This window comes from Podarcis bocagei, assembly GCF_964188305.1.
Source record: "Podarcis bocagei genome assembly, chromosome: 11".
Lineage (NCBI taxonomy): Eukaryota > Metazoa > Chordata > Lepidosauria > Squamata > Lacertidae > Podarcis > Podarcis bocagei.
Genome location: NC_138136.1, coordinates 17,362,431 through 17,387,470, shown reverse-complemented (window position 1 = coordinate 17,387,470; position 25,040 = coordinate 17,362,431). Strand labels below are relative to the sequence as shown.

General features: G+C 39.6%; 1 protein-coding gene across 5 annotated transcripts in view; it reads left to right on the top strand.

Moving 5' to 3' along the window:
* Positions 1-22,332, top strand: part of PRDM6 (PR/SET domain 6) — a 130,327-nt gene extending 107,995 nt beyond the window's left edge. For 2 of the 5 annotated variants that reach the window (XM_081213723.1, XM_081213724.1), the window contains 3 exons: positions 4,135-4,173; positions 14,592-14,768; positions 21,515-22,332. In XM_081213723.1, the coding sequence (XP_081069849.1) occupies positions 4,135-4,173; positions 14,592-14,768; positions 21,515-21,629 (331 nt within the window). In that variant the 3' untranslated portion in view covers positions 21,630-22,332. The remainder of the gene's footprint in view (positions 1-4,134; positions 4,174-14,591; positions 14,769-21,514) is intronic. The other 3 variants (XM_081213726.1, XM_081213725.1, XM_081213727.1) reach the window with 3 other exon arrangements.
* Positions 22,333-25,040: the final 2,708 nt, after the last annotated feature.

Sequence of the window (25,040 nt, the reverse complement as noted above, 5' to 3'; positions counted from 1 at the left end):
TCATATCAGTAATCAGCATCAGAACTAAGCTCATAAACATTTTCGTGCAAAAATCTAGTCCTGGTTTTCTGCCAAGCATCCCTCCCCACCCCCAGTCTCTTATTGTTTTTGCATGGGGCAGAGCAGCAGCTTTGTAGATGGGAGTTAGAAACCCTTGCTGATCACCCAGAGATCCACGAGTAGACCCCAAACTACTTTTTGTTCATCCCTGCTGTATAAGATTAGTTGAAATGAATGGGGCTGCAGAGTAGACCCATTGAAAAGTCAACTGATTTCAGTGACTCTAAGCGTTATTAAATTTGACAGCACACTACAAGTTGGATGCAATCTCACTGCACTGAAAGATTAAAAATGCTAGAACACATCTAAAGGAATCCACAAAATTTCCAAAGATGAAAGATAGTGAGGTTTTAAGATAGGAAATGATATCATATGTATTTCTCAGCCTTTGGGGTTAATGTTGGTAGCTAGCAGGTTCCATTGTTGTTTACTGCTCTCATACTAGAAGTTAGAATGTTCAATAGCGCTTCCTATATTTTCATGGCAAAAACTTGTAACAGCAATCTCACTAATAAATGTGCCAATAAAATGCAAGCTCTCAAATTTCTCCAAACATTTATAGGATCTTAATCACAAGAGCCCTATTAGTGCTGTGACTCATGAACCTGGACATTCAGGCAACAATAAACAAAAGCCTGAGGGTGAAAAACAAGGCTTGGTTTTCTGACTGAATCTGAATTAGAAAGATCTACTTAATTAAAAAAAACAAAACATTTCGAACCAAATTATCTAGCCTTGACATAGCACAGATTAATCATTATGTTGGGCATAATCTGAAGTGACACGTGTACAAAGGTTCCTCTTCTGTGGAGGAACAATTTTGTTTGTGTACATGGGGACTCCACACATACTGAACATCTTACCCTCCTGCTCTCATTCATAGGAAGGAATGAGGAAACTCTGATTCTCATAGTTCACTGGCATTAGCTGCAATCTGGCACAGCTATTTATATTCTATTTCTGACCCCTCCAATGTAGATGCCATTTTGAAGCACTGGCTGGTGCTCTAGGTATGTGGGCGAGGTTTCAAATGAAAGTTCAAAGTCCTTCCATTTGCCAAAAATAAAATGGAACATATAGTAGGTAGGGAAATGGAGCGTCTGAAAAATCTGAATTGTGTGAAGATTAGCAGAATTCTTAGCAGCTGGTAGTTATGTCACACTCACAACTCTGCATTTTTCAGGGTCATGATAGTGTGTATCATCTGTGATCAAGTGGAAGGATGTGCCCTGCAAAATTTCCCTTAGCCTAAAAGAGGGCTACGCTATCTGTTGCAGAGAGGTTGTGCCTTCTTTCAGTTAGATGCCTCCTCCACCCCAACATATTGGTGCTAGGAATGCTTTTTTGGGGTGCTTCCGGATCAGTGTTCCTCATGCACGCGTGTTTCTTGCTGTGCCCACCTGATGTCATTAAGAGAACAGCTGATTGTAGACAGTATTGATCTAGATAATCCAGTAGTCTGACTTGGTAAAGCAGCATACTGTGTTGTATCTGGAAACAGAACCTTGAGCTCCCCTCTTTCTGAGTGCCTCATTACCATTGCCTGTGTAATTATCACAATGCTGGTCTCTGGGGGAAAGGGAACAAGTAGGATGTAGCTGCGTCTTAGGTCCCATCCTTCTTCTACATAGAAAGAAGGAATATAGGTAGTATTTTTCTCTCATGCTGCTTGGGGAAAAACCAGGATCTTAGCCACCTCCCTTTTGTGATATGTCATGTTCATAATTTCATGACTATACACTGTACTGTATGTATTTTTCGATTGAGTTAGGCTTGAGCACATAAATAAAGCATCTTTCCTGGATTCCCAGGAGATCTTTGTTTTTTATGTGAAGTCTCTTACGGTGAAGGACATGTAGTAGATTTTTAATAGGGCTGCTGCTTCTGTTCTAAAATTGGGGCTTCTGGAGCCATGGAATTGAAACTAGATTTTGGGGCGGTTTAACAGTTTCTCCTCTATGGTAGGTCACAAGGCCTGAGTCAACACCTGTAGAACGATCCATATTCATATAGACATGGTGTATACTGACGATGTGATCAACTCTCAGTGGCACCATGAGGCCATTGCCAAAGCCCAGAGAAACGTGGCTGCTATCTCTACTACTCGGGAGTTAAATGTGGCTCTTGGTGACTTCTCTGACAACAAAAATGTCATCCCATTATCAATAGCCTTAGGCAGAGTCTCAAACACTAGCATAGATTTATAATCAGTATAAAGTCTTGACCTCAACCCAGTGCCCAGTGATTCCTATTCACCAGCATCACTACTGCCATGACTTATTACAGAGAAAGAACAGGTTGTGTCTTTTCCTTTTCTACTGTGGTAGCAGTGGTGAGGTTGCATGGACAAAGGCATCTGATCCCTATTAGTACAAGCCTTGGTTGCTTTTGTCTATGCAATTCACTTAGTTGCACTGACTTAAGAATATTGTGACTACTGCGTCTAGAGTTGAATAAAGAATCAATTTGAGTGACTTGGGGAGATGGAAGAAAAATTTGATTTAGTCAGCTTTTAAAGGCATCCCTACCTAATTCACATTTCCCCAAACACTGTTCAAATAGGAACACAGCCACCCTTCAGAATTCACTCTTCTCCAAACTTTTGATGCATTCTTCAACTAAATAATGTATACAAAAATGCATACAATAAGGGTAAGTATGCATAAAGGCATATATTAGTGAAAATAACATACAAATATGCATTATATTAGGGAGAATTGTTTGTATAAATATGTATATTAAGTAATGTGTATATCAGTAAAATACGGATTCATTTTCATCAAGACTTTAAAATAAAGGACACTGATGCAGAAATGTGGAAAACTGAACCAAAGATTTGAAAAATTACAAACTGATTGAAACCAAAATTGACAGATTCGCCCATTCCTACTTGTGCCTTTATGAAAGCACCCAGGGCTTGTATTAACATTATACAGGTAAGTTACAGATGCCTTTGTACAGGGTGAGTCCTTGAAAAGAGGCTCCGTGGATACAGAGAACACATGTTAAAAGACTCACCCTGTACGTAGACAGTTCACCCAGTGCAAAATTTTGGGAATTGGGTTTGCAGATGTTTGGCACTCACTCAAGAAGCAAGGATATATAATCATAGAAATCCTCCACTGACTGTTGCCTATTTTCTGTATTCAAAAGTGCACTGATAGATGTAATGTACAAAAAGAACCGTTCACCTTTTAAAACTTACACTTTATACAACTATTTTGGATTTTTTGCTCCCATTTAACCTAAAATGCATCTATTTTGTTTATAAATCTTATTAAACTATCACCCAAGGATGATATGCAATATTGGTCATAAAGTTCCTTTATTTCAGTGGTTATAGCTAACTGATATTACCCTGGTGGTTTCCCCTTCTTTGAAATGTCTTTTAAGAAATTATCTAAGATTACTTTGCCTTTTGAAGACCAAGGAGAGAATTGTACACAATCCTAGAGTGCAATCCACTATGCTGAAGCAACACATATAATCTGTTGTGTGCAATAAACTGTGAAGTCCCTGCATAAATTTGATTGCATGAAATGGTGATTATACAACAGCAGAGCATGGTCAACAGTGCTTGTTCATTATTTCATAATTTGAAATATGTACAGCAGTGTATCCAAGAGTTGCATAGCATTAAGTTTTTTCAGGGTAAGAATGTTTAGTATTTTAATTAAAGCTATGGCAGTAGTATTTAATACAATACAAAAGAGTCAGCCAGCGACACTAATATTAGATATTAATCCACCTGGATTAGGAATTGAGTACATCCAGGTTTGTATGCACATTTTGTTTGAATTTGAAATTAATTAGGGTTTTAAAAAAACTACTTTTGACCATTTAGGTTACGTTTCCTCTTACCCTTCAGTGTGATTTTTTTGTTTGTTAAATCATTTCATGTTCCTCCTGGAAACAATCAAAGGATGAATATAACTCATCCAAAATTAATTGGCCAAAGGATGTTCCAAGATTTTTTTTGTTTGCTTGTTTTTTGCCCAGCCATTTACAAATTGACCCACTATTCCTTGATCCAGGAGTCAGAAATCCCTTTTCTCTTCTGTTTTTCTGCTGCAGAAATTCCCAACAATCCCATTTGGGGGGCTCCAGAAAGGGGTAAGCGGAAGCCTTCAATCACAGTGAATCATTTAAAAAACTATTTCATTATTTTTGAACTCAAAGCCAATTCTCATAAAGGACAATTTGTTTACATTTATTTTTCTTTCTTTCCTTAATTGTCATGTGCAGTATGCAATGTTTAATAAATAGTATATGTTTTGGGTTTCATGAATATTTCCCCTGACAGTTTCATATGCAGTTTTTTTTTTTCATTTTTAGCTTAGTTGTAAATAGTCATGTGCATAAGCTGTTGTAAGGTGGTAGACATGGCACATGAGAGCATACCCAGAAGATATGTTAATCAGTGCTTAATCTTTCTATTTTCATGCTATATATAGATGTAGAAATCATGATTTGATGTGCAGTTTAAGCAGTTATTTAGTAGTTTGGGACTTTTTATAGGTATATTGGCTTACTTAAATCTCTGCTTTTCTTAAAACACTTCAATCTTCCTCAATCTAATTTATAACCTGCAAACATTTAATCATAAATATTCACATCACACAACATACCAAAAAATAGCTTTTAAGGAAGTATTGTATCGAGATTTGTTTTCTCTCTGTTTATACAGTAACTCTGGAATATTGAAACCAAATCAAAACAGCAAGCTGTATGCAACAAATTATTATTGCATAAAAATTTTCAATAGTTTGCAGATTAATTGTTTTGTAGTTCAATTTGCTACTCATCATAAATCAAGTAGTTTTAAAACAGTGTCTTCAGGACTCATATGATGTTGCAGTGTTTGTATCTTTTAGCAGTATTTACAGATGCTTACATTTCTGTTGTGATACTAGCATGAATGACTAAGCTTAAGAAACCTACGAAATCACTTAAGTAAATACAACGTCTGTGTTCTATATCTAAATGATGTGCAGGCTGCATTAATTGCATTGGGTTCATTGGAGCGTAGAATAGATTAGAGCTAATGTAGCAGTGAGTGAATAAGGTCCCTGCCTTAAATCTTATCTCTGCCATGGACTCACTAGGTGGTCCCATCTGCAGTAGAGGGTTAATAAAATGAAGTTACCTTACTATGCCAGTATATATGATGTACTTTAAATGTTCCAATATTTAGAACATTCAAAAAGTGCTATATAAGTACTTATTATACATGTTCAACCAACATCCTGGTACAATCCTCGTTTCAGACAACCAGCTCCAATTCTGAATGAATTAATGTTAAATGTCCAACACCTTAAATTCTGCCATGTGCCGCCACAGAAATCTGTTTCATGGCCATTCCTTCATCTGTTGACCTTAAATTAACCCACCTGGGCACAAACCAGAGAAAGAAGAACAAGCTTCATGGGATTTAAGCGCTTAACTGAGTAGGAATTGAAAAGCATTAGGCACGCTTATATTTTTCTGATTTGTACTGATTGTACAGGAAAGAAAAAGTAGGAAGGCACTAATTGCAGGGAAAAGGAAGTAGGGCATCCTGAGGTGCACAATATATTTTTGTTACTGATTCCCATGTGTTTCGACCTCTGTTCTTCTTCAGAGTGTTGCATGGGGCCTCCAATAATAATTTGCTGTCACAACGCAATTATGTCAACAGATTGTGAAAACTGGCAGATTTCAAGTTTGCGGATCTACTTTGTTCTTCCTAGAACCCTGAGATCCACCAATTGGATCCAGGTTACAAAAGATGTCATGCACTTGGAATTAAGCAATTTTGAGCCCAGAAATTTGTTCTGAGTACCAGAATGAAATTAAGTTCCTTCCACACAAAAATCTACTTCTGGAGAGTCCTCTCCCCCCCCCCACTTCATTTCAACAGTATAATTTAGATGAAGTAGCATAATTGATGGCATTGTTTAAAAGCTGAGAGCCAGAAATCCCTGCCAGTCTACTTCAAATCACCCAGAGATCTACCACTGAATCCCAGTCTATTTTCTGCCCACCCCGGCATATTGTATGATGGTTGGTATATGGTGTGTGAGAGACAAGACAGACAGAAGCAGAAAGAAAACATCTGCCACATATTTAGCAGTTGACACAATTTCTACAAGGGACAGTTTTTATGTGAGTCATGTTAGGCCTTGGAATCAACACTATGTCTTGTACTTCAGGATTTTTGAGCTCTATATACTTCCTCAGATTGTCTCAAGCTATTACAAGAAATGTTTACAAGCCTCTTGCTTGCTCATGCATCTGCTTAGTGGCACTTCTTGAAACATTTGCTATGTTCTGTCTCTTCTTCTTCAACCTCTACTGACTGTGTGCTAGCAGCCTGGTTTTGACTCCAGCTTCCCTGTAGTAATTAGGTTTCAAACTAGCCCTATTAAATATCTTCCAGGATAACACACACACACACACACACACACACACACACACACACACACACACGACAAAGAACTCATGAGTCACTTAACTTGCAGCAGCTAGAAATATCATAACTAGACAGTGGAAGGACCTATCAGGAATGAACATAGACCACTGGTACCAAAATGTATGGGAAACCGCACTACTAGAGAAGTTAACCAACAAACTCAAACTAGCATGAGAACACCTTCACCCCAGTATGGTTCCCCTTTATCACATACACAGCACAACAAGACAATGACCTATCCCCCCATACCTGACCCAACAATCTACCCCCCCCCAAACAAACAAGCCACACTGCAATCACCAGAATGCAACCAACCCAGCTCAGGGCCCCCTAACCTCTCGCTTCATCAATATAAAGAAATAAATGCATACACAACCTACCCACAGGATGCTGACACAAACCCCATCACTAATAACAGGCAGTAGAACAAGAGAACCATACCCCGTCTCTCCCCCTCCCTTTCCCCCAAATGCAAGATGTCTAAGAAAAAAATGCCTCTCACTAAATGCAGTCGAACCGAAAAAGAATATGAACTGGAAGTGGAGACAACAGATATATGTACCTTTTCCCGTTTATCTGTTTTTATTGTAACAGAAAAAAACTCTAATAAAAACTTTAAAAATGCTAATTGGGAACCACTGCCATGCATAAACCCTATGAGGTACCAACTCACAAAAGACCTGCAACAGGCATTCCTTTTTCTGATGCCACAAAGGCAATTTACATCATCATTACACATCAGTGGAGGGGTTGCCAGTTACTTTAGGCCCATAAGCATAATTTGAATTTTTGAATAAATGCTGCAGGCACCACCAGCTCTTTCAATTTATGCACACACAGAACAGGAGTAGAGAAAAAGTGCACATGCACAAACTTCATTTTTCCAAGAGATCTGGATAAATGGAACTGATCTGAGCCTTAGAAAAGCACATAGAGGTGGGAGACAAAATGGGGAAAAGTGTCACACTTTGTATTTCCTTCTTCAGCTCTATGTATATTTCTAGAGAGAAAAAGGTAATTACCCTCACCATGTCATGACCCAGGAGGGCGAGTGCTCAGATGCTTTATGGGCACCAAGAAAAGACTTCAAAGTTGCTGTGTTTTATGCCCATGTATCTGAGATTAAGCTCCATTGTATCTGCTAGCCCTGTGTAGAAAAGCAAACTTATTTATTCATTTTTTTATTGAGCAAAATGTATAAACTTCTTTTTTTGTAAAAAACAAACAAAAAACCTCTAAATGGTTTACAAAAATTAAAGACAAAACATTACAATTATTGATAAAACACTTAAAAATATTCAAAGGACAATTAAAATCAAGTGTCGCTAGAAAGAAGCAAAACACGTGGAACTTTTACGTCTGAATAGGCTTCCCTGAACAGAAATGCTTTATGCAGGTGCTGAAAAGAGTGCCTTGAAGATGCCTTCCTAACGTCGATAGCAGAGTCCCATAGTGTAGGTACTGCCACACTGATCTCTTGCAAATGCAAAATGAGTATTATGTGGCACATGTTCCACAGATTGAAGCGGTTGCGTGGGCACATATGGGGTAATGCAGTCTTACTACTAAACTGGTTCAAAGCTGTTTGATTATACTATATTATTAGTATAATTTATATACTAATAATAACACCTTGAACTTGGCCCGGTAGTAAACCAGTTCAGACCTCTGAGCAGAGGTGTTACTCCTGTTAGCAACCATGCAACATCATTCTGCCCCAACGGCAGCTTCCGGGACAAGTGCAAGGAAGCCCCACCTAGAATATATTGCAGTTACCCAATCTCGGGATCACCAGTGCCTGAACTACTGTGGTCAAAGCTCTTTCCTATGTAGTCCTCAAACGTCAGATCATTCTGCAATATTTCTGCATCATTAAGTATGATTGCTTCATGTCCGCGTCTGTGGGCTCACTCACAGTGATGCCATTAGGTCCACGAGCAATAATGGCTCAGTCTGATACAGGTTTACACAAAGGCCACAATTTTATTTGGTCGCAGAGCTTAAGTTTGGTTAGGGCAGGACCTTCCATTGAGCTGCCTGAAAAGGGTAACCACTGAACTGATGGGGTGGTCAAGGGGTAGCCCATGTTTAAGCCCTGGGAATGGAGCAGACTGAAGCCTCTAATGTGTCTGGTCCACCCCTAGGTCCCACCTCCTAGAGAACCAACAAAGGCCTCCTGTTGGCTCCCTTCCCTATGCACAGCCTGCAAAGTGCTATAGTTGTGATGATGCATGCTCCAAAAGCATGCTCCAAAAATGCACGCTCCAAAAATTTGTGGGGACACAAATCTAGGACCTTGGTTAGTCATTCCCCCCGCCCTCTGTCCTGGAGGCTTCTACAAGTTTGAAAATTATTTTGAGATGAAATCCTAGAATCAGGCTGTTCCTAACAACGGAAAGAGGTGAAATTACTCTTTACAATTACAGGCGGTAAACATTTTGCACGGGGGTTCCGTTCCTGGCCCCCCTGCGTGTTGGCAGAGCAGGCATAAGCCCACCTTGTTACGCTCCTGCTTCATCAGGCCCTCTTTCAGGTCCAAAAGGACTCGCACATCAATTTGACACAAGGAAAACGGTTGCCGCCTGTACTATTTTATTTTGTCCAATTTGAAGATGTTGGGACTGCATGCTCATCACCCCTAATGCCGCAAGCTCTAGGAAGTAGATGCCCATGGCATTCATGCAACAGCATTCCACAGACTATTGCAAACTATAAATGACATGCATATTTTTACCAAAACGAATTACAGTTTGAATGATAAGAAAATACTACTTTTATTATTATCATCACAATTATTACCACAACTTAAGTACTACTGCAGGAAAAGGCAACTGTGCATTTCTTCTACTTTAAAAATGATGCATTGGAAAGGGTTGTATTTGCCATTTTCACTGTTGTTTTTAATTATTTGTTCGTATTTTGTTCCATGTATTTCAGTTTGGTAACTATTTGCAAACAAAGAACAGCATGATTTTGCCGAATAAAAAATTAATCATGTTGACCTGCCTTTTTTAAAAAAAAGAGATTAATTGGTTTTATTTAGTGTCTTATTTGTTTGTTGTGGGAGCTGTTAAAATAGATAACCAGGGGCTAATAAATGTTAATGATCCCACTCACTCTTAGAAAATCAATGGGTCATGATTACAGCACATCTCAGTGTATTGTTTTTGACTAAAATAATTTAATTCTTAAGAATATTTTGAGAAGAAACTATCCTTACTCATCTTTGTTTTATCATTGCCAGAATTTTCATGTCAGTTTGATGAATGATTTCTGCTTAAGTGAACAATTCCTTTGAACGAAGAATAAAGCTGAAAAGCATATCCCTCTTGTCCCACAGTAATGACAGTAGTTATAGAGTAATTATTAGTGTGTGCCTTTGAGGTATAGGATTTCACATGCGCTCACATTGTATAGGAAATATGTGGTCCCAAACTCTGCATGCTTTGAGCTCTGGGTAAACTGGGGTTCCCCCAATTTATTCAAGGCTTTGAAACATGCTCTACATGTGCAAAGAAGAATCCCCATTGTGAGTCTGGTAGAATATTTTTGGTTCACAGGGCAATGCTTCGTCTGCAGCTGTATATGACAGGTTCCTAACATGCAGCTGCTTTGAATAGAGTGAAAGATCAATTGGAGAACACAGTGTTTTTATTTATTAGTGTGTGTGTGTGTGTGTGTGTGTGTGTGTGTGTGTACACATATACATACACACACACACACACACACACACACACTACTTATATTGTGCAACAATCCAGTCTTTTTTTAAAAAAACATGCTATGGATGTACATTGCAGAGACTTATATAAGTTTAGCATATGCTCAGGAGGAGAACGACAAAGCTCTCGGGATCTTCAGATCTCTATAGATACTCCACAGTTATCAATACAGATCCAAGGTCTTACGAACTCTTATACCAGTGTAAATATACCAGTGCAAGCAGTAATTCACATGGGCAGGGGGAAGGCAAGTCAGCACAGGAGAACTAGAGGGGGAAACCTACGTTACAGGAAGATGGGAACTTTCACTCATTCGTTTTGAACTGTATAATCCACATCTTCAGATACTTAAGGCAGCTAAGTCATCAATACTAAAACAATGCAATAAAACCTTAATATCACACTACTGAACAAACTCAAAAATTGTCAGTGGCTTAATTGTCCATTTTACCAGCCTTAATAATCTTACCAATCACCTTCACCATAGTCCTTTCAGGGATGTCACAGTGACTCTCATTTTACATGCAGATGGTGGTGGTTGGAGCTCACTAGGAATTTGAGCGGGGGTGGGGTGGGTTAGACAAATTCAGGTAGAATAAGGCTATAAATGGTTACTAACCATGTTGTCTATGTTCTGCCTATACCGTAGGTTGCAGCATGCTTCTGAATACTAGTTATTGAAAACTGCAGGAGGGGAGAGAGTGGTTGCACTTAGTTCCTTTCTTGTGTGCTTCCTGCAGACATCTTGTGGTAATAGGATGTTGGCCCAGATGGGCCCTGGCCTGTTCCAGCAAGCTCTTACGTGCTTATGAAAATTTGAGGTCCATGGCTAATGCCTGGGGCTTAATCAAGGCTCCATAAAGGGCTCCGTTGCAGTGGCATATTGCAGCTTTAGAACTTTTTCTTTGAAACTTGTTGGGAAACACTCATCAAATATTTTATAATGTGAGTAATTAAAATAATATAATATTGAACTATTGACCAACGCTAGGCCATTAGTCAAGCTAAAAAATTCTACGATCATTGCTCTGAAGCACTGTGAAATAATAGTATTGGTGATCAGCGATGCAAGTAGTCACAATTAAGCAGTTCAGTTGACGAATGAGGGAGTACACTTTATTTTATGCTTAATTGAATTGCTGTACATGCTTGGTCACCATTGTCTCCTTTCCTTTAGAGCTTTGGATTCTAGCTATTTAGAGGCGCACATTTGTAAAAGGGAGAAAGCAATTAAGACTGTCGTATCGGCTCTAAAAATGCAGACAACGTGAGCTGTGCCTTGGGCTGCTCCTCGCTATTAAAATCATTAATATGCCTAAAGATACAATCTTAATTTTCTTAAAACACTAATAGGAAACTAAAAACGCATCTCCCTACATTAAAAATAGCCAGATGGGTGAAGAGGCTCAAGCGCCTTAGAATATTTGTAGTGCAATCCTGCTCATGTCTACTCATAAGTAAGTCCCATTGAGTTCAATAGGAGTTGCTTCCAGGAAAGCGGGTATAAAATTGCAGTCGTCTGCAAAGCTTAACACTGTATGCGGAAAATCTGAAACATAGAAGGGTGGAAGTCTATCATCATAAACCTCTAAGCATAAATCTGTGATCGACAAGCATATGTTGGGGTCAGGGCTAGGAGGTAACGTCTATTTCTTTCTTTTTTTTGCATAATATCTGACAAGAGCTTTAGGCAGCAGCAGTAAATGTTCTGATTCTTTCCAGAGTAGCTTAGCCCAATATATTTGGGTGTCCCAAACAGAGTCGCTGTCCTGCAACTGTAATCGCTGTGCTTACAGTAGGGGCCTGGTAGTGGGAACAGTGCTGCTCTTTGCATTAGCTTCCCATACTTAACAAATAGATAAAATAAGTAGAAGATTTCTTTTCTTGAATACATTTTTATGCTTTTCCATTCTATCCCTTTTTCAAAATTTAATTAGCCTAGTGTCTTTTGTATTTTCCTCCCCTTCATTTTAATGCTCACACATTACATTTGTTGTTGGGGTTTGCAACATTATGAGCTGTTTCTAACAAACGGTAAAAGGTAAAGGTAAAGGGACCCCTGACCATTAGGTCCAGTCATGACCTACTCTGGGGTTTGTGGCGCTCATCTTGCTTTATTGGCCAAGGGAGCCGGCGTACAGCTTCCGAGTCATGTGGCCAGCATGACTAAACCGCTTCTGGCGAACCAGAGCAGGCACGGAAATGTCGTTTACCTTCCTGCCGGAGCGGTACTTATTTATCTACTTGCACTTTGACTTGCTTTCGAACTGCTAGGTTGGCAGGAGCAGGGACCGAGCAATGGGAGCTCACCCTGTCCCGGGGATTCGAGCTGCCAACCTTCTGATCGACAAGTCCTAGGCTCTGTGGTTTAACCCACAGCGCCTGCAAAATGGGGCGGGTGGTGGTGTAGGATCTTAGAATTAGACCACTTTAGGGATAGTACACTAATGGAAAGCAAGCAAGCTTAGTTAAGTATCTTATGTTTAAAATGATCTTCTTTGCAAAAAAAAAAAACACTATTACAAAGAGTTTGTCATTTTTGTCCTGGCTTTGCTATGTCACCAGTGTCCTTTTATGCAAACTAACAGAGTACTTGGGAAAGTTACAGGTAGAATTTGGTTTCTGTTGATATAAAAACTAGTCCCACTGAGAATACATCTCCGTGAGAACTGAGAGGATGAACACCACATTTCAGAAGTAGATATGATTAGGCCTTCTGCAAATAGCTGTGTTGTCTTCTTATACTTAATTATGACCTGGTTTGGACCAAATTTGGTTTGAGATATTAGTCTTGTGGTATTGGATTTTGCATGTGTACCCTTTATTTTAAATATTAACACCCACACATTGGGTGCCTCATAAGTAAATAACCTTCCTGTCCTGCCAATCATAGGACATATATTAGGGAGACTGTAGTCTGAAATGGACCACTGAAGACCTTGACCAGCCTCAGTTTATGCAAGACACCATTGAACTGGTGGACATATAGCATACAAATGATTATCCAATAATCACATGAAAGACAAAAGCTCGCTAGAAGGCCAAAGCTCACTAGACTTAATCTTGTTATATCAAGCTCTTTCTTTGCTGATAGTTATAGAAAGCATTTATTTGATGTGGGTGGAAAAATAAAAGCATTATCTAGTAGCAGTCTTTAACATGCACTTGCTACATACAAAACAATGTTTTGTTTTGTGTGTTGGTTTGTGTGTGTGGTTTAGTATCAGCCATGCATAGGTATTTCCAAAATGTGTGTCTGAGGGCCTAATTACATTAAATTAATGTGTGTTTTTAAAAATTAAATAACGTGCAAGAGTGTAGGATTGTTAGAAGATCACAGTGCATAGGAAGGGGAGGGTTAAGCCTTCATACCCCAGCCACAACCTCTCTGAAATCACACACATACAGCAATTAGCATTAGAAAACAAGCTCCTATTGCTAAGGGGGGGGGATATATTGTAGCTGGGAATCATGGGGGCAATTATCCCCCCCCTCTGGTAGTTAATTCTTAAAATCATATTAATATGCTTACTAAGACCCTGAGTCCTTACCATGCTGAAAGGCAACACATCACTGAAAGGGGAGCTCAAGTAGGCACTCACATGCACATCACATAACAATAAAAAACCATCACAGCTCATAACATGTTAAATACATGCCCCAAGAGTGCTCTTAAATTAGTGAATAATAGAATTCAGAACTGTTAATCTAAATCTGCATTCCATCTGAAGTTCTCCTTTTCAGTATAGAAAGGATATTGTATTTTAGGCGTTGACAAAACTCAGCAGAAAAGCACAAATGAGGCCATCTCCCAAACCCCAATTTATCTGGAATGAGCTGCCTTGGGTACTCAGAACAAAAGAGGAAACACTGGGTGCGCCATCTTGGATTCTTTTGGGTACATGCAGCAGTTGTTCTGCACATCCTGAGAAGAATTAAAGACAGCGATGCTCATGTCGCTCATTTTAGCAAAGACCTCCCCAACTGGTCTTTCTGACCTGAAATATGTAAAACAGGATATGCTGGAGATTTGGAGATGGTTATAATTTGACTCTGTTATCTTTTATCGTAATAAGCAGCTAGTGTATGAGGGGAGTGTTCTCCAAAAGAGCCCTTTATGATATACTTATTTTCAAGAATGGGACTTTACAGAATATAGTACGGCGTTTTTATATGTTCATTTTTACTATTATTATTTTTTCAAAAGACTAGAGAAACAAAACGACTTAAGAAAGCCCACTACTATATTCCCTTGCAAAAATTTGCATTCCAAAGCTCAGCTGCACCACCCAAATTATTTTCCATTTGCTTCAGTAAAAATAAGTAGTGATCACATTGGGTGTTTCTATTTTCTGCAGGCCCTATCAGTGTGGACACTGCTCCCAATCCTTCTCCCAACCTTCAGAGCTACGGAACCACGTAGTCACCCATTCCAGTGACAGACCTTTCAAGTGTGGCTATTGCGGTCGTGCCTTTGCTGGTGCTACTACACTCAACAATCATATCCGGACACATACAGGGGAGAAGCCCTTTAAGTAAGTAATCAAAGGACCAGAGGAACAGGAAGGGAATTTAGACAAGAATCAGTAAATATCCTAGCCCTTGGAATAGGTCTGTTTGGAATTGAAGTTCAGAATACCCCCCACAGTCCTCCAGGCACTGCTCTTGAGCAAGACCAAGTCATTTCAATAGCATTTGTGCAGAATCAGATCTTTGTTGGTTGGTTGCAACGAACCCATTTAATGTTTCCTTAAAATCGTAAGATCATGCTCATATATATAGTCAATGTATGTCAAATATCTGTAAGCAGTTCACTAGGGACAGCTTGTTGTTAATGGGAAAGCAGTTTTCAATAGCAGCCCTTCCAGTGATTTTATCTGAAAGTATCAAAGGAAGGCTTTATCTGAAATTTCAAGCGTAGGGCATCCAGATTGTTGAACATCAAAAGTAGGGAGAAGCCAAGACAACAATTGTTGTGCATGTGCTGATTACAAAGAGAAATCTTTCTGATAGAGAAGATGTGGCGTGGGCAAAAAGCCATCATTTTACATTGTTGTAATAAGCAAAATTTGTGAGTGCTGGATAAGGACCAATAAACTGAAATTGAATCATAACAAGATTGTGGCACCGGGGATGGATGGTTCTTGGATGTAGGAAGTGCATGTTTTAGGCAGGGTTGTGTTCTTTCTAAAAGAGCACATGTGCAGTTGCTAGATGCTTATATTGTCTCTAGAGACCAGGTGGCCTCAATGGAATGAAATGCCTTTTATCAGCTTTGCTTCATTCACCAATGAATGAAGGGATAGTCTGGCCATGGTAATCTAAGCTCTGGTAACACTTGATTGGGAGCCGCCCAGAGTGGCTGGGAAAACTCAGCCAGATGGGCGGGGTATAAATTATTATTATTATTATTATTATTATTATTATTATTATTATTATTATTATTATTTATTACCTCATTAGATTATTGCAATGTGTTATATATGCTGCTGCTCTTGAAGGTGACTTAGATGTTTGAATTGATGTAGAAGGCATCCTCAGAATTCTTGATTATGTCGTGTTGTAGGCATATCGTGCCAATTTTATAAGGACTTCAATGGCTTCCTATTTGCTTCCATGCCTAATTTAAGTCGCTGATAATTACCTTTAAAACCCTAAATGGCTTGGAACCCAAATACCAAAAGGAGTGGCTTTCCCATAACCATCTGTCCATACAGTAAGATCTTGCAGAGACCCTCTATCACAGGCATGGCCAAACTTGGCCCTCCAGCTGTTTTGGGACTACAACTCCCATAATCCCTAGCTAACAGGACCAGTGGTCAGGAGTGATGGGAATTGTAGTCCAAAAACAGCTGGAGGGCCAAGTTTGGCCATGCCTGCTCTATCAGAATCAAGTTAATCAACAGCAAAAGAAAGGGCTTTCTTGGCAATAGCTATGGAGTGCCTGCCTTAAAGATGCTCTCCTAGCGCCTACATTGCAGTTCTTTTGGCACCAGGTGAAAATATTCTTATTCACCCAGGCATTTCAATCTATAGTTAATTTTAATTATTATTTTTTAATTACTGTATTTTTTAATTGCTGTATAATTGGCTGTACACTGCCCTGGAATCCTAAATAGGACAAAGGGCAGTAGGTGAATGTTTTAAATAAATAAACATAAAGATTCAATTTAATCAGTGGGGCTTTGGTTCAGCCCCTTCCTTCTGTGGCTGTTCATAAACCCTGGGCAAGAAACTAGTGGCCAGGTATTAGTAAGTCTCTGCAGAGAAGTCAAGACCAACAGAAAGAAGAAAGTGAACCTATCCCACTTTCAAAGTCTAGACCTCTACACTTGATCCTTAAATCCCATTTTCTACTGCACAGTCTTAGTGGGCAATGTGGAATTCCATTCTAAATTATAAGTGGTTTGACATTATAGTTGCCTAGCAAGATTTGGTGATGGAATCTTTAATGCACTTTTCAGGCTAATATGAGGATGTAAACAAGGCAGTTTATTACCTATATTTTAAACTAGTTCAGGTAAATCAGGTAATTTTAAAAGATCACCAGTTTTCTAAACCCATGTGACCACAAGTTAGTATCATATTCTGTTCCTGTTTTGGGGGGGGGCATGTAGAGCAAAGAAGTCACTTAAACAGGTTTATGTTAGATAACAGCATTAGATCACTTCAAAGCCCTTATTTTGCAGTAGAAGTCAGGTTCAGGATCTGGCTTCAGACCCCACTTCTAGAATGGGCATGCTGTATTGCTTTGGGTAAAAAATTATCTGTGGTGCTCAAGTCCCAGTCTATAAAATACTAGTGGTATTACCCCCTGTAGACACACAAGGTTTCAGAAGAACAAAACACCATAAATCCAGTAATAACAGTTGCAGATTATAAGAATATAAATGTCTGGCAGCTGTCAAACTCTGTCCCATGTTTAAAAAAGATAAAAGTCTAACCTTAAACACTGCATATGCACCCCAATCCTATGCAAAATGATTTCCATTTAAGTAAAGCTAATTTGAGCTTTAAAAAAAAATTCTTATTTCTCTGCTGTGGTTGGGGCACAGGAAGAGGCCATTAAAAATGGTGTGTTCCATAACAATCATCAACTTCTTACTGAACTTGATTTTATTTACCAGGCATTTTATATTTGGCTAATGTAAGAGAATATCTGTCACTGTGAACTATCAGAGACCTTATGAACGAGCTGTTTATGCAAGAGATAATCACAATAGTTGCCTAGCCTCCATTCAAGACGGGTCTGGGCACCATGCTTGTAAGTGTAAGATCAGGCATGGAGGTGGGGAGGAAGAGCGCAAACTTTGCAAAGACCAGCACAGTCAGAATTCAAATAGGGACTGCCTGAAATGATACAGTTCTACTGTGTCCACTAATGGTGCCCACGGAGCCATTATGCTGGATTAATAGAGCCAATGGAAAGCAGAGCCAAAACCAGTGCCAGCAATCAGATTGATTTTATGTAGTTGCTGTGTAAATAGATTTTAGTAATTAATTGTGGAGGTTTCCAGGTCAAAATGGAAAATAGATTTCTTTTAATGTTAAGGTGTTACTTATGTGTAACCTTGTTGACTCCACTTTCATTCCCCCCTTAACATCCTGTTTTTGTCGTGTTTCCAATAAAGCTGCAGTTTGCCCGATTTAGAGGCATTACTACTCCCCCCCTCTTTTTTGTATTGTTCTTTTTCTTTCTTCTTTTGTCTCTTGTTCCAAAACGTCTAGTGTAGTTTCAACACAATTCCATTCAGAAAATAGAGCTATATCAAATGGTTGGCATGTTAGCTGCATATGAATCAAATTGATTTTGGTGTGATCTATGCACATTCACTGAATATATAGGATTATTACCTATAGCATAGAATTGTCCGATACTTAATGTCTGTATTGTAGCTTGTGCAAATACAGTGGTACCTTGGTTTACGAACTTAAGTCCATTCTTAAACCAAAGAGTTCTTAAACAAAGGTGTGCTTTCCCATAGCAGCGGGGGACTCAATTTACAAATGGAACACATTCAACAGGAAGCAGAACATGTTCTGCTTGCAAGGCAAAGTTCACAAACCAAAGCACCTACTTCCGGGTTTGCAGCGTTCTTAATCCAAGTTGTTCATAAACTAAGGTGTTCTTAAACCAAGGTACCACTATAAGAAGCAATTGCTAAGGATTGAAATATAAACTATGGTTATAATAGGGAATTTAGAATAGTTTGGTGTGAGACAAAGATTTTTAGTAAACCAGTGAACAGTGAATTTGTTTTATGAGAAATGTGGGATTTGTTTTAATACAGGTGTGAACCATGCATAGATAGGAGTGTGTATTTTATAAGATCATACACTGTGTTACAGAACAATCCTAGCTCTCTACTGGGGAGCAGCAGCAGAACAGAGTGGCAGAGTCACCACTGCCTTTGAAGTCCTGCGGCTTATGGCAGCCAGGGCACAGAAGGGCATGCAGTTACTTTGAGTAGCTTCAGAATAGTGAGGCATAGGGGCCCAAATTAGGCCCCTCACCTGGCAGTGGGCTGGCTTTGGATCATATACTGTTTGCAGGGGTTATTCTGGTCACTGCCTGGGGGAACTCTGCCAGCGGTGTCTTTTACAGTCACAGTGGGGGCCTCCACAACTCATCTTATCCTAATCTTAGCTTTAATATAATCACAACAGCCCATTACTATCCCATCTCCAAAGTGACACCAACCCAAGATATATGCAGTGACATTTGTGTTTCCCTACATATGAAAGAAAAACAGAATGTTTCTATTGCCTGCAAGACTATAGGGCAGACCAGAAGGGCAGCGTGGGCGCTTATATGGTCCGTGTATCATTGTAACTTAGTTCCCTGGGTACCACTTCCTCAATAAGTTCTGAAATGTCTGACTAGCAGTAGAGGAAGCTCTTTTATGGGCATCCCCTTAACTCTGATCTGTATGTTATGAGTATTTAATGGAAGCTTCTTGAAACACTTTCGTTATAACTAATAGACAAGCCCTTTCTCATTACCACCCATTTTTTGGTGGCTCAGGGGTCCCTATGATGCAAGCAGATTAAGTCATAATACTACTCTGTCTGTTAAGGCAGTGATGGCTAGGTACTTCTTGGATTTGAAATATATGTTTAGGATGCACAAATGGAATGTATTGGACATCTTTAGCTATATATGTAGGGAAAGGAAATTTCAACTCCAAGGATAGCTCAGTGCCTTATATTGTATAAGCTAATCCAAGAATTGAATTGATTTCAAGGCCTTCATGATAAAAAAAAAAATCATAATTTGCAAGTTTGTCAAGCAATGAAAGGTAGTATATTTTGACACACTAATCCAGTAACTAATCAGTTTTCTAATAAACAATCAGCAATACACTAATGTGTCATCAGCATTTCAGGAACTCTGGAGAGAGGAAGATCTGCACATAGACGTTAATGAATACACCAAAAATCATTAGGTGATCAATACTTCTGAGTTATTTTCATTGAGCTGATAGGTCTGATACATTAGAGCTGACATTTTACATTTGTCAAGATCACAGTGCAGTTTTTAACAGTAGAGCAGGCTGCTAAAATATTCCAAGAGAGACGATCAAAGAAACACAACTTAAAGATGTTGACATCCTAGGCAAGAACTAGAGGTGAGATGAATGAGTATGTAACATTCAGGTCAGAGGTTCCTCAAACCATAATTTCCCTTAAAAATAATTAACAGGCACTTTATAACATTCTGTAATTGTGTATGCATGTTTGTGAAGGGTTGTTCCTTTCCAATGCAATGATTACAGTTGAAGAAGCAGGGGTACAGAGAGGGTTAGAACCTCTTATTTTTCATAGGCATACTTTTTTCATAGGGATCTTCTCAGATGTTAATAGGCATTAAACAGCACCATTTAAAATCCAGATTATTCCTATGAGCATTACATTAAAGCTCTGGTTACAGATGGGTAGCCGTGTTGGTCTGCCATAGTCCAAATAAAAAAATTCCTTCCTGTAGCACCTTAAAGACCAACTAAGTTAGTTCTTGGTATAAGCTTTCGTGTGCATGCACACTTCTTCAGATACACTGAAACAGAAGTTGCCAGATCCTTCTATATATTCTATATATCCCCACCTTCTCAATATATAGAAGGATCTGGCAACTTCTGTTTCAGTGTATCTGAAGAAGTGTGCATGCACACGAAAGCTTATACCAAGAACTAACTTAGTTGGTCTTTAAGGTGCTACAGGAAGGAATTTTTTTATTTGGATTAAAGCTCTGCATAGCCTACAAGATTCTTCTTTGCAACGGGACCTTTGCAAGATGGGGGTGGGGTACTCTTGTTCAGCTTTTACTCATTTCAGTGGGCCCTATCCAGGGCATATTTCCTGTCACTTCCCTGGCTGACTTATATCCTATAAACTTGTCAGGCATCAGTGTCACGCATTCAAAATGATTATGAAGAAGTCACCTTCTGTTAAAGCACTAGAATTTGGTAGAGTACATTCTTATCTGGAATAGGCGCAGATTACACTCTCTGAACTACATACGCCCTGTGTCAGTCCCTGCAGAAGCCCTACATCTTAATGCATTCATTATCTTGCCATGTCATTTAAATCAATGGAGGGAAGGAGGGGTAGAGAGAAGCCTTTATATGACAATGAAAATGCACTGGCGAGTGTTTGACTTTTCCAATCAGCCATTTCTACTCAATATCAAATCCTGGGTAAATTTTTTTTTTTAAAAAAATGCTTAAAACTATTATGAGTAGTAACTACAGCCTCCTTAACTCAACTGCTTAGTGATCTCAGGCAAGTATGGGGATTTATTCTGTTGCTGCAAAACAAAGTGATCATTGTTCCATGGTTTCACAATTGCTCCAGTAGGTAGGACTCCTGATTTTAAATTAGCAGGAGGTGAAATTCTATTTGTCATCAATTTCTCCGAGGGATTACAGAGCAGAAAACTGCAGACAAGCTGCTTCTTTGATGGCTCACTCCTAAAAATCTCTTTTTGTTCTTTATCTATTTGAACTGACAGTGATCAGAGCTGCAGCAGGACAGGCCTCTCTGGAGAAATCACCTTCCCCCTGTCTATTGACAGATTCCTCTGTTCTGAATCAGACAGGCCTTGTCCCATCATAGGCATCAAGGCCTTGGAAGTAGCCACCAATTAAACCTCTTGAGCCAGTAAAATCTGAAGCCACTTTTGAGTGTCTGTTCTGATTAGGCAGGATAAGACGAAGCCCGCTGCCTGCTCCCCCTTCCCCCAGAGCAGCTCCCCACTCTCAATTTTCTCTCTTGCCTTCTCCAGGTGCGAGAGGTGTGAGAGGAGCTTCACACAAGCCACCCAGCTGAGTCGACACCAGAGGATGCCCAATGAGTGCAAGCCAATAACAGAGAGCACAGAATCAATTGAAGTGGATTAACTGATTGACTGGTTGGAATTAAACTGCAAGGAAAGTCATGATTAAATGTCACGGACACTTAAGCAAAACCAAAGATTTCCTCTGAGCAACTTTCAATCAGTCCCAGAAAACCAAGAGCAGTAATAAAATAAGTAAGATGTTAAGAGATATTGATCCTGGCGTGGAAGTGAAACCAGGAAAGAGATTATTTATTTATGACTAGGAATGAGACTGATTTCCATGGACAAGGAACCCGGGCCTGCTAGCATCCTAGCCTCCCACCCCACCATGTATTGCTTTATTTCTAAAAAGCTTTTATAATTGTTATTTAATACCAAAGCAACAAAGATCAAGGGTTCTTCAGCCTATAGCTATGGCTATGAATGCACACGGACTTGTTTATGATTGCACCTTTTCCTCTAGCATGACTCAGTGGACCTAGAGGTATCTTGTTTCCTTGGTCCCTTTGGGTTGCGTTGCTCTTGACTTGGCTGTTATTTTTATTTTTTTTAAAGTGGTCTCCGAATGACAAGAGAATGACGAAGATCCGGAACCATCTTTGTGTTGGTGTCAGAACTCCTCTAACTAATGGACATTTTCATTCCCATGGTTTCAGAACTCACATTTTGTGCACTTTTTTTGTATAAATGTTTTCATTAGCCAGTGTTGCATTGGCCCAGGAGATCCCAGAAATGTTAAATAAACTTTGTCCTATATATAAATATATATATAGATATATCTGTAGATGTATATGCTGTTAAAACAAAACAAAACCTTCCGATGCTGTAAGGAAAGCATTTGAAATACGTAGAATTTTCAAATACTATACCTCTTTTATGAACGTCATATTATTCACAGGTAATGAATAGTTTCAGTGAAACATTAACACTCTTGTCTAAAGGTATCATGCTTGAAAACATAAATGTTAAAATGGAATAGCAAGAGAAGCAGTCTTCAGTTTGATTGTAAAAGTTAGAAACCTTTAAAAAAAATGAAGTCAACAGAAATCATCCAGGTTTAGAATTTTCAAAAGCATCCAGGCATTCACACAAGATAGAAGAAACTTCACATAATAGGGGTACGTCACATGAGTAACTCTGTTCCTATTTCATAATGTGCAATATCCTTTAATACAGGCAAACTAGATAGTTGTTACGGGCTATATAGCAATAATATATAGTTCCTGATTTTGCTAAAATGAACTCAGTAATTTGATTCCCCTCTCCCCCCAATTATCTCCTAACCCACACACTGGGCCTAGGAGCCTAAGCACTGTACTGATCAAAGACTCACCAGATCTAATGTATACACAGCGCTTTCAAGTAATTTCCCAGTTTTCTGCAATGCAGAGCACAACTCCAAGCCCCTTGGGGGTGTTTCAGCAGTGATGTGCAGCCAATTCTATGCATATTTACTCAAAATAAAGTTTGTGCTCACTGGGGCTTGCTTCTGGGTAAGCATGCATAGGATTGCAACTTTTAGGTATGCCAATTTTCAGTTGACAATGAAACAGGAAGTGTGGCGACACCAGTGAAATAGAATAAAATACACACTCTGAAATTAAAGTTGGAGGTTGTATTTTAAGCACCAGTTCCTCCTATATTTCTTCCTTGCCCTGTGTTTCTGTGTCTTTAGGACTAGTACAGTATTAAAGCTTTGACCTGCAATGCCGACTTATAAAAAACAACAACTTGTAACAACCACCTGGTATCCTTATGGGCGACTTCTTAATTTTTTTACCTTTACCTTCTTAATGAACCTTAAAGTGACATTGGGCAGGACTCTGAGTCCCGTCAGCGGAAGCCCTGTGCAAGGATTACTCTTGTGCAATGGGGCTTCTTCCCTCTCTTCTCCTCCCCGCCCCCCGTGACCCCCAACATTGAGATAGAGGAATTCTAATATCTAATCGAAATAAAATTGGTTGAAAACCAAGCACTTGAGACAAAAATCAATGTAGTGCTAAGGAGATTGCTCCATCAACACAAGCATTTCTGCTTGTCTGTGGGAACAATCTCTGCTCTCCCTTCCACATGCTGTTCTGGTGGTTCTTCTGATTCCCCCCCCCCAGCTAATTGGGGGGCATCTAGAGGGGACAGGAGCGGAGGGAATCCCCACTTTGTTATTGGATGTTCTTCCATGGGCTTCTGATTAGTTGAATGCAACCCTTTGAGCTTTTTAATGGCTTTGTGGAGGGTGACCTTGGTGCTTCAGCAAAAGCCCCCCATCAACTCCAGCTTCATCACCTTCACTTGAGGATAAGGCAACTTGATAGTTTGTTGACTGCATTGGGTTAAATCCTATCTCGCTGGCATAAGTAGTCTGTGCATTGGGTAGTTTGTGCCATTTTTGCCTTTGGAAAACCTACCTCATTACTTCACTATTGGAAACTGATTGTAGCATTCATAGAACCATTCAAGCTGATGTACTTTTTGACTAGGCACCTATGGGCCATTAAATGCGTGGGATGACACAGTCAAAACCCTTTTATTTCTTCATCATTTCTGTCTATATGAAATGCACTTGAAGCAGTATACAGAAACATAAATATTCTAACAACAAGAATAATTTAGGGAAGAGGCCATAACTGAGTGGTAGAGCATTTGCTTTGCGTTCAGAAGGTTCTAGGTTCAATCCCTGACATCTCCAGCTAAGTCGAACTGAGAAGGTCCTTCATCTGAAACCCTGGAGAGCTGCCCCCAAGACAGTGTCAACAATGCTGAGCTAGATGAACCAATAAAGGTTTTTAAAAAAGGTAAAGGACCCCTGGACTGTTAAGTCCAGTCAAAGGCTACTATGGGGTGCAGCGCTCATCTTGCTTTCAGGCCGTGGGAGCTGGCGTTTGTCCACAGACAGCTTTCCGGGTCATGTGGCCAGCATGACTAAACCACTTCTGGCGCAACAGGACACCATGACAGAAGCCAGAGCGCACGGAAACGCTGTTTACCTTCCCGCCACAGCGGTACCTATTTATCTACTTGTACTGGCGTTGCTTTCGAACTGCTAAGTAGGCAGGAGCTGGGACAGAGCAACAAGAGCTCACCCCGTTGTGCGGATTCAAACCGCCAACCTTCTTTTTTTATATATATAATATTTTATTAGGTTTTATCAATAGAAAACCACCAACCTTCTGATCAGCAAGCACCACCCGCATCCCAGCAGATGAACCAATACGCTGACTCAGTATCATGCATCATTCTTATGTTCCTATGTTATAAAATGCTGCCGCTAAAACAATAATGCAGTAACAAAATGTAAGCATGAAACAGCAAAAGCCGTTTTATGGTTAGGCTCTGCCTGCAGCGAAAGAAGTACACAGTCTTATGACTCTGATCTGATTCTCCTCTTGTGGTCTTGGTCACTGCGGACCCAAGAGACCTTGCTCAATCCTACACATTTTGAGAATGCGAGGGAAACTGCCCAATGCCTGGTTTT